General features: G+C 34.4%; 1 protein-coding gene across 1 annotated transcript; it reads right to left on the bottom strand.

Moving 5' to 3' along the window:
• Positions 1–2,740: 2,740 nt before the first annotated feature.
• LOC110935028 (beta-ureidopropionase-like) lies at positions 2,741–5,759 on the bottom strand. Its single transcript, XM_035989453.1, has 8 exons — positions 5,754–5,759; positions 5,358–5,542; positions 5,090–5,300; positions 4,747–4,854; positions 4,500–4,656; positions 4,163–4,311; positions 3,330–3,554; positions 2,741–3,246 (listed from the first exon to the last, which is right to left on the bottom strand). Exons 1-8 carry the CDS (start codon positions 5,757–5,759, stop codon positions 2,881–2,883), a joined length of 1,407 nt encoding a protein of 468 aa, XP_035845346.1. The 3' UTR covers positions 2,741–2,880.
• Between the last annotated feature and the right edge of the window lie 5,314 nt (positions 5,760–11,073).

The raw sequence follows: 11,073 nt of genomic DNA, 5'->3' as shown, positions 1-11,073 counted from the left end.
TACTTTTAATCTCATCCATCCATTTTGAAAATCTAATGGCGAGAATGTGGTTCCCGCGGTTCTTACAACTAGAGGTGGTCCCCTATATATATATATATATATATATATATATATATATATATATATATATATATATATATATATATATACTAGTCCTCTACCCGCGCGATGCGGCGGGGTGACGATTTACAATAGGATACTCGTTTACCGTTAGTTTATCAGTCGTCTTGTGATATATTGTATAGTACTTAAGTTAGTTATCGTATTCGTTATATGTTTGTATGATTAGAATTATGAATGATCCTGTTGGGACTTTATCATCTGAATTCTGATGATTAATATTATAGGGTATAGGCTTTTGCGATTGGAATTTATGCAGTAATTTTAGCTTAGTTCATTGGAACTATTACATTTGAACCTTATGTTTTCTGAGATTAACAACGTTTCACTTCATTTATCTGCACATATTTTGTTAAGAAGCCAAAGACATAAACAATTGGTGACCTTCCGCTTGCTATAAGCGTATTCTTTCTACACTCGGGATATGAAATAGGAATTGGTTTGATCTGTGCATACCCTATCTATACCGTACGGGTACGGTCGGTTTTAGTTTCGAGTATAGAATTCCAGGCATTAAAAAAACCGATTCCGGGCTTTTTTCCGGGTACGGTTTTTTTGCACCTCTAATTAGGCTAGTCGAAAGATGTGGTAGAAGAGTTCCTCATCATTTCAAGTGTGGAAGTGTTAAGCTTATTTGTACTTTACCAATTGTGATTTGTATTTATGTATTCTTTGTTTTTCTTTCAATTTATGCAGGTATCACTATTCCATGACAAGATGGTCGAGGAATATCTGTACTCAATGGCTTTTATAGTGTGTTGAAAATAACGGAGTTAAAATGACTTTTTGTTGGTCAAAAACAATATATGCAGCAGTTATTAAACCGAGTGTTTTTATTTGATGACTTTAAAATGAAGCAACTACATGCCACAAGAAAATATAACTGCTAATTTAAAACATCATTTTTCATTGTTAAAATAGTTGGTTGGGTACTTGGGTTATCAAAGCACAATAGAACCAATGGAGTGGTAATCCAATGGCAAAGGTAAAACCTTTAATCATCTTGGGAGAGTGAGGTATTAGGTTCAAGTCCCATAGACGACAGGATTAAAGAAATTTGTCGTTCAAAAAAATCAAAGCACAATAGATAATCCTAAACTAAATTAGACAAAATTGGCCGCCACATTTAACAACTACGACAAAGGTAGGAGGCTTGTTAAATATAATATGTTGAACAATTTAAGGTTAAGGTTTTGTCTTCCAAATGCACTGAAACGATGTGAGATTTTAGAACCAACTACCTATGTTTTGTAAATTTTGAAAGCTTCTAAAATCCATTTGTGTGAGTGAGGGGTATACATGACCTTTTTTTATGATTGCATATATCTTCTTTCTAGATGTTTGCTTTTGATACATAGAGTTTTCTGTATGTGAAAATAAAAATAGAACAAAAATAATCAAATCAATGTTGATCAAACTGTAAATGTGTATATAAATAGTGTATCGCTTGGTGAATACAGTAGATGCATTACTAATCAATCTATTCACGAACAAAATATAGTAGATGCATTATTCGTTTATTTTTTTTAATTGCTAACACTTGGTTTCATTTAGATGTTTATGAGAAGATTGAGAGGATGAAGATCGAATGAAGTTTGAAGATGTTTGTTTTAATTGTTAACACGATGGTTGTAATAGTTTTACTTAGAGTTTGTTTTATGGCTTGAATTTTTTTATTGTTTCTTTGCTACTTTTATTTTGGTTGGTTTGAACCTTAAATGTTGCAACTCTTAGTTAATGTTTTAAATGGTTTGATTCGTTTTTATTGAATTGTTAATTTTACGATTTAATTGTCAACCGATTCTAGCGAGAACCGTTTAACCGGTTCAGAACCCAACCGGAACCGTTATAATACAGTTCGGTTCCGATTCTTAAATTTAGCAATTAACGGTTCTGGTTCGGTTCCGGTTCGGTTCGGTTCGGTACTATTTTGAACCGTTGCACACCCCTAGGCAAATTATCTTAAGCTATCATTTGGATATGCTTTATAATATAGTATAGAAGTATAGATACACCCGTATATATCGTGTATCCACACAAATACATACCTACAATGTCATACATACTTCTGTTTGGTGTACTACATCATCAAAAGTAAAAATAATAAGATAAGTTATGATTGTTGTTGCTACAATGGTTGTCCGCGTAGGGGAGTAGGGTGTTACTATATACACACACCACTTTTAAGTGGTGTACACTGCATGCACACCCTTAGTATTGTTTCATCATGTAAAAAGACGTTTAGTTTTGGCGATTCTTGTCAAAAGGCCGTATAGCAATGTATACATGTGGTTTTTGGGTAAAGATGTATACATGTGGTTAAACGGCCATATAATATAAAGCGTGTTTAACTCCAGCGTTTCACATTTTAAATGACCATATAACATCGAGTGGTTTGTGATTAGCTTGTCATTGATGTGTATTTCCCCCTTTAAAGTATGACCAAAGATAAATTATGATTGTTCCTCCAAATGCAAGTTACAATATTATCTATTACATCAACATCAAAGGAATTTTTTTTTTTCATATAGCAACTTAGCATCCATAATACATCAATAATAATAATAATAATAATAATAATAATAATAATAATAATAATAATAATAATAATAATAATAATAATAAAACCAGAAAATATACACGAGAAACGAAGCTTTTTATAGCATTTAAACTCATGATCGTCAAGTCTTCCATTTCAATCTTAAACCACTTGAGTAAGCATAAATGGACATAAAACATGATACGAATAGAAGTATTTTTTTACAATTGATTTTTTGGCAACAAAGGATCAGAAACCACCTGGGGCTCGAAATCAAGCTTCACATATCGAGAAAGCATGTCAGCATATAACTCATATCTAGCCGTCATACAAAACCCCCATTTGTCCTTTAGCTGTCTGCAGAGGTTAAGATCCATGTTTGATATCAACAACCCGTGTTTGTTCCTTGAAAGCGATGGTGTACACGAAGCATCCGGCGCTGAAACATGACTTGAACCGTAGAAATGACCAAAGTCTGCATGTTGCGGCTTTCCATCGCCTGATGTGAACGGATTCGGGAACACCTCTGTCCCCACCTGGTTGATGGACCCCATAAAGTAACTATTTGCTATTGCAGCATTTTGTGCCTAAACAAAACAAAATGCACGTGCATAGTAAAAAAAAAAAGGTAATCGCTCTTAAAGAAAGGTAAAAAAGAAAACGTGGGTACCTCGATGGGCCACATTGGCTCACTGAGTTCACCAACAGTGGCAAACGGTATAAAGACGATTTCGGCACAGTTTAACTCGAAGGCTAACCAGTTTAATGGATGGTGCCTTCCGTAGCATATGTTGACACCGATCTTTCCGTACGCAGTCTCAAACACAGGGTGCCCCGTATTGCCCTCCTTATAATATGTACTCTCGTTAAAATCCCCAACACGGGGTATGTGATTCTACCATTTGATTGCCACAACATTTCAGCCTTACCAAAAGAAGAGCAAAAAATAACTTTTTTCTACAATCAGACTTGACTTTTATTGAAAACACAATTAAATCTGTGCATGATAACATGGTAAACCTTTTTATAATAGAGTAAAATTCCATTTTCGTCCCTGAGGTTTGGTCGGTTTTGCGACTTTCATCCAAAGGTTTGTTTTTTCGCATCTGGATCCAAAAGGTTTGAAATCTTGCCACTTTCATCCAGCTCGTTAAGATCATCTATTTTTCTCTGTTACGTTAGGGGCATTTTCGTCTTCTTTCTTAACTTAAAGGGTAATTCGGCCTTTTTCACTTTGTGCACAAGCATTTAAAATACCCTTGACCGAATCCGTTACACCGAATTGCCCTTTAAGTTAACAAAAAGACGGAAATACCCCTGACTTAACGAAGAAAAAAGGATGGAGTTAACAAGCCGGATGAAAATGGCAAGATTTCAAACCTTTTGGACCCAGATGCCGAAAAACAAACCTTTAAACCAAAGCCGCAAAACTGGCCAAACCCCAAGGATGAAAATGGCATTTTACTCTTTATAATAACAAACGTAAATAAATTAAGAACCTACCTTCTTGTGTTTGCCGATTATGTTACCGTTATTCCCGATTATAACCACGGTATTCCAGATAGTCTCCCAGAGTATCGGGATTACTATGACCATGTTATATTTCCTTGCAAAACCTTGAAGAAACTGTGTCGATTCTCCATCTGTAGGCTCTGCAAATTCACACCATCGTTTCTAACGAGTGCAAAAGGCAAAAGGCATCATCCAAGCTTCCTGTAGTTCCATTATATATTGTTTCTTACTTTTTTTTAATCCAAAGATGAAGGAAAATTGTGTTATTAACGACAGTTAATTGTATTTTGGCTTACTTGTAAACATAATATATTGACCCCTGAAGCACCTGTGGCATCGATTATGGGCTTTAGTTTATGAAAGATGGCTTTCTTCTGGTCGAGAAATGGTGCGGTAGTTGGTAGAGCGATGGAGTTTTGAATGAGTCCGACACGCACTATACGCGTTTCTCTTAGTAATTCCTTGCCAGCGTTAAATTTGAATGCCTGCAACATGAATTGAGAACATTGTGTAAATCGTACATCAAATATTTCTTGTATATTTTACAGGTATACCCGTTGGAGATAATTGCCTACCTGAATATCGAAATCATGTTGCGAGGACAAATCTTTGGCGGTTTCTACTACAGTCAAGGGCTCAAGTGCTTTTACACAATTCAGTCCAATAAGCAAGCGACTGACTTCCTGCAAAAAGAGTTGCAATTTAGATCATTAAGAAAACAACACCACAGTTTAAAAGTTAAAACTCAACAATGCGCAATTGCACGTAAACATACCATTGGTCCTTATCTTAAGATGTGTGTTACAAAAGGACTGCTTATTAAAAAAATATACAAAATCTGAGCACCTCTCCATATAGCATGGCTAATGGGTGATATTTACCTACAACAAAATACTAAAGACTATTAAAAGAGAGTACTGGACTGCTGCTGAAGAATAGTAGAGAATCCCATCTGCAATCAGGGATGTCGTATGCACGCGGCACATGGTAAGTTCGTTGGCATGATTTCACGTAGCACCCAAGAACGGCTCCCTTTTTACCGCAACTGGTGCATTTTAGCTTGCTAGCCCTTGCGACTTCCGACTCTAAATTCTTGACTGTTCCTTTATGGAAGTAAATCTGAGGAGCCCTGCAATTGTAAATGTCATAGGTAAATATTCATCAAATTAAAACTTAATATTTAAACTTAATATTCCTCATGTTCTCAAAGCTAAAAACATAAATGGAATTATATTGCTCTACAGCCTCCCGAATGGAGTTCACAATGTTCTCTTTATGCTCTATCCCTTTCTTCTTTGTCTTCGACAGCGTCACTACATTCAACAACAATACACAATTTTTTCTAAAAAACAGGCCCAAAACATAAAACAGCTACACACGATAAAAACTTAAAACTTTTAAAAATACTTTTAGAAGATCTACACAATTTTTTCTAAAGTCCATCCAAGAGTGTCACTTAGTGTAAAATCTTTAAATCAGTGAAAGTTCTTAAGAATTCAGAATAGTAATTCAAGTTGTGCAAAGGACAACGTAATTAATATGGAAGTAAAACGCCGTCTTAAAGAGCGATTTGTGTGTTTACCTTCATCTGAAACATGATTCCAGAGAGATTCATGGACAGACAGTCACCTGATTCCGGCCATTCTCCAGCAAATATGTGGATCCCTTGTTCAAAGCTGTGGATCCCTTGGTGTCTTCGACATCTGAAAAACATATAGAAACTACCGTCAAACATCATAACTTGCCATATTAGAGTCAGATATATTCATTAAATCAGAAGAAAGAAATGATTCTACAGGTATCAGTTCTTACCAAGTTGCCAGATAAAACTTGTTTAAGCCCTATATCGCCAGAATCTCCACTTACAAAACCCTAGATTGCCTGAAATCAGCAAAGCCCTAAAAACAAAATCAAGATCAAAGCTTTGATTTTAGGTTGACGATTCCTGAATAAAAGACAAATCATGGGTAATTTTCAGTTCTTGGGAAAAAAAATTAAAAGTTTTCGATTCTTAGAAAAGTATGATACCTGGAATGAAGGAGAAGCCGTGATTGAAGCAGCGTAACAAGGCGGAGGGGAATAGGCGGTGGAATCCTCACAGATCTGCTTATGAAACGGATCTGGTGATAGATCTGGCATGGGTTTCTTGAGTCGCCGAGAGAGAGAGAGAGAAAAGAGAGAGAAGATCTGATGGTATGTGTGAGTTGTGAGAGAGAAAGGACTTGTTGATCCGTGTGAAGTGAAGTGGACGGCTGAGATCGCGATCCGTGTGAAAATTGAGAGAAATGGACGGCTGAAGATGAACCAGTAGAAGGGTAATTTATTTGTGTTTCTTGGTGCCTTAAGACTTGTACATTGTGCATTGAGGGTGTTTTCAACACCCCTGTCGAATTACCATTCTGTCCTTCCTATATCCTTATTAAAGTAGTATAGATATATATATATATATATATATAGGATCATGATCATGAGTGAACAACTTTTTGAGAGTGAACTAAGTGAACGAATCTTGACCCTTGATCATTTTTTAGATTAAAAGGGTAAGATTGACATTAGCCAAGTACTTTTAAGTAGAATCCCTTAATTTTCTCCTTTGTTAACTCTCTCTCTCTCTCATTTTTAATTATTTCTCTATTATTTTAATTATTAATTATAAGAGATTGAATGGCTAATTTTTTTATATAGATTGTTATGTTCCTTTTAAAATTAAATATTAAACCTAATTAAATTGATTTTTAACATATGTGTATACAGGTCAGTATATACAAGACTTATACACTTGTGTATTATTACACATCTTGTTTCCACGGGTCGCTATAAACCAGATTTATACACTTGTGTATTATTCAAGTACATATGTGTATACGGGTCGTTATATACCAGACGTATACACCTGTGTATTATTCAAGTACATAGTGTATACATATCGAAATATACCAGACTTATATACTTGTGTATTACTACATACTGTTTCCACTATACATCTTTTCATCAAACATTGATCTAATACATATATGTATAGAGAATGTAATTAAATATTTTTACTTGTGTTCTAGGTGGAACAATATTTGATAATGTTTGTTTTTTTTTTTAAATTATGTTATATTAAGTTAGGTAATATGTGAGAGAAAAAAATATATAAAGAATGTAATTAAATATTCTTTTAATGAGAAAAAGAAATCAGGAGAGAGAAAAAATTAATTAATTAAATGAAGATAGAAATATACAATTATACCCTTGTGTCTATTAAAATACATGTAAGTTACAAAAGTTAATTACTATCTTGCCACTAAAGAAAAAATCTAGATCTACAAAATCAATGGTCAGGATAAGTTTATTTTGTTCACAAATAAATCATTGTTCACTCATGAACCCTACCATATATATATATATATATATATATATATATATATATATATATATATATATATATATATATATATATATATATATATATATATATATATATATATATAGGGTGGAGATACAATAGGAAGTTTATTTGGCTAGGAAGGATAGGAAGTGATCTTGACCATTCATTAAGTTAATCAAGGGCTAAGATTAAATCAGGGAAATTGAAAAGAATAAAAGAGGCGCGTGAGTTTGTTCAAGGGCATTCTAGTCAATCCAAGCCAATAGTTTCTCTCTCCTCCAATTCCCCCCCATTTTTTAAACGTTAATAACTCTTTCATACGACATTATTTTTTTATAAAAATTGCACCAAAAAAACGAGCGTTTTTTTTTCTTTAAAACGAGTATACTATTGCTATATTTAAAAAAAAAAAAATTAAAACCCAGTTGCGTAAAACGCAATAGAAAAACCACCAGTTACGTAAAACGCAATGAAAAAAAAAAACCTAAAAAATGACATTTTTCTAAAACGCAATGCACCAAAAACACAAAGAAATGACTTATTTGTAAAACGCAATGGCCAGAAAACACACAGAAATGTCTTATTTGTAAAACGCAATGGCCAGAAAACACATAAAAATGTGTTCTACCTAAAACGCAATGCACCAAAAACACAAAGAAATGACTTATTTGTAAAACGCAATGGCCAGAAAACACACAGAAATGTCTTATTTGTAAAACGCAATGGCCAGAAAACACATAAAAATGTGTTCTACCTAAAACGCAATGCACCAAAAACACAAAGAAATGACTTATTTGTAAAACGCAATGGCCAGAAAACACACAGAAATGTCTTATTTGTAAAACGCAATGGCCAGAAAACACATAAAAATGTGTTTTACCTAAAACGCAATGCACCAAAAACACAAAGAAATGTCTTATATGTAAAACGCAATGGCCAGAAAACACTTAAAAATGACTCATTCTAAAACGCAATGGACTGAAAACACCTAAAAAATGTGTCACTGTGAACTGTCTGAATTGTCTACGAATTACTGTCTTCGAAATGAGCCAATTTATGGAAAATTAATTTTTCTGATGCGTTTTTAGTACAGCAACTGTCTGAACTGTCTCAACCCCAGCCAGGGGCTCTGCCCCTTGGACCCCGCCAGGGGCTGCCGCCCCTGGGACCCCGCTACCGGGGGCTGCCGCCCCCGGACCCCCGCAAAGATTGTAAAACGCAATGACTAAATCAAAAACCCAGATCATGAAAATGAAATTAAAGAATTTCTTACATGGATCGAAGCCGATTTCTTCATCAATTGACAAATTTTGAATGATAGAAACACTTATCAACGCTCTAATCGAACGAATCGAGTGATTATCTCCAAAATCACCGGAAAAAACGAGATTTTTTTATGAAATTAAACTGGGTTTTCTTCAAAAAAAGCTAAAGAACACGTTGATCGGGTTCTGAATCATTGATTGGTGATGAAAATCGCACTATAATGTAGTGATTATTGAGATAGAAAGTGAAGAAATAGTTGAAGATGGTGGGTTTTGAAAATGGTGGGTTTTTGAATTTACTGGGTTTTGAAAAAGGAAGAAGAAGGAGTTGGATTGACTAAAATACCCTTTCTCTTTATTTTAAAATTTGCCACATGTCATAATCCTATGGCTTCCTATCCTTCCTAGCGAAAATTAACTTCCTATTTGATCTTTTCCCTATATATATATTTAAAATAGAAAATTAACTTATATATATAAAATATAAACTTATATCTTTAAGTCCATTTAAAACTATCAATCTCAAAATTTACAACTTAAACCTATTAGGTATTAGCCCAATATAACATAAACTATAACTTTATTCGTTGTTTAAAAAAATAGTTTGCATTATCTATTTTGTTAAGGTCTAAGGGACACATTTTTCCGGCCTTAAACAAGACACTTCAATTCTTAGAATCCGCTCTGTTTGTTATGAGTGAGATTTGGCTATCAATGTATGTTTGTTTATTCAGTTAATCAATAATGAAAACGAGCCTTTTCAACGATATTAGATCTTTTTTGAATAAATACAACAATATTAGATAGATATTATGCATATTATTAAAAAAAAGATATTATGCATATGGCCATATATATTATTATAATCATACATGTGATTTATAATATATTCATAAACTGCGTCATGCATAGTTATAAATAATCACATGTGATGGTAAGTCGTGATTGCCAAAAGAGGAATAGAGCCCACACAAAAGGAGCAGAAAGCTGCTACAATGCTACTCTAAAATAATGAACGCATGGTTTATTAAATATATTCAGGCGAAAAAACAAAACAAAAAAAGTTGATAAAACGATTGGATTTATTATATATTTTCCATGGCGAACATTTTTAACATAAATAAATTATTTACGAACTTAACATGTTAAGTGTTTTCAAGTTTGTCACACTTATAAAATGATTTTCTAAGGCCGGACAATGTAGTATAACGCATGCCTCGGCCATTCTGTTAGCACACATGATAGAGGAGGGAGTGGGGACCTAACCAATTAGATATCTTCTCTTTCTTTCTCTCTCAATGAAAGGTCGGTGGCAGTGTTGTAAAAGTCGCTAGGCGGTCCCTAGTCGGCCGACTGGGGAGTTGGGAGTAATCGGAGTACTAGGAGAGTACTCGGGGAGTACGCGGACATGGTAAATATAAATAAAATTAATTGTTATATATTATTTATGTGTTAAAATAAGCATAATTCATGTCAACTGGGTATAATTTAAAATGAAACATGTTTAAAGTTCAAATATTCTGAATACAAGTCCGACTAGTCTGAGTACAAGGCCGAGTAGTCCGAGTACAAGGCCGAGTAGGCCGATTTTGACCGAGTTTGACCGATTAAAAGTCAACAAACCACGTTGACCGCCTAGACCGACTAGGCCGACTAGGCTCCGACTAGGCCGACTAGGCTCCGACTAGGCCGACTAGGCGCCGACTAGGACCGAGTACTCCCGAGGCCGACTAGTTGAGACCGCCTAGGAGGAAGTCGCCAAGGTGGAGGTCCGAGGACCGAGTACTCGCCGAGTACTCGACCGAGGAATCCGACTTTTGCAACACTGGTCGGTGGTGATCACCTTTCTATTTTTATAAAATTCACCCTAACTTTCTTAATTGATAAAATCATCCCTCAAATTTCTAACTACACAAAAACCAGCCTTCTACTTTTTAACTTGACAAAAAAGCACCCATACTTTCTAACTTCTTTTTAACCTTCAAACTTTTTACATATAACCCACCATACCTCTACACTTTACTATAATGTTATAGGTAACCCTCTAACTTCTACTTTCTAAAGTTTCGACCTTACCCTAAAACTATTTTCTTACGCTTTTATTTTTATAGACATCTGTATAAATTCGAGTTCTTCTACGCTTTAACGTAATTTTTGTTTGAAAACGAGTTAGGTCAATTCTTAAATGTTTTTTATGTACGTTTTGACGTAAACTTTGTTTGAAAATAAACCGGGTCTACGTTTTGATTCGACTGTATAAATTT

Source organism: Helianthus annuus, chromosome 4, assembly GCF_002127325.2.
Source record: "Helianthus annuus cultivar XRQ/B chromosome 4, HanXRQr2.0-SUNRISE, whole genome shotgun sequence".
Classification (NCBI taxonomy): Eukaryota; Viridiplantae; Streptophyta; class Magnoliopsida; order Asterales; family Asteraceae; genus Helianthus; species Helianthus annuus.
The sequence above is the reverse complement of the archived record's forward strand: the minus strand, read 5'-3'. Positions and strand labels throughout refer to the sequence as shown.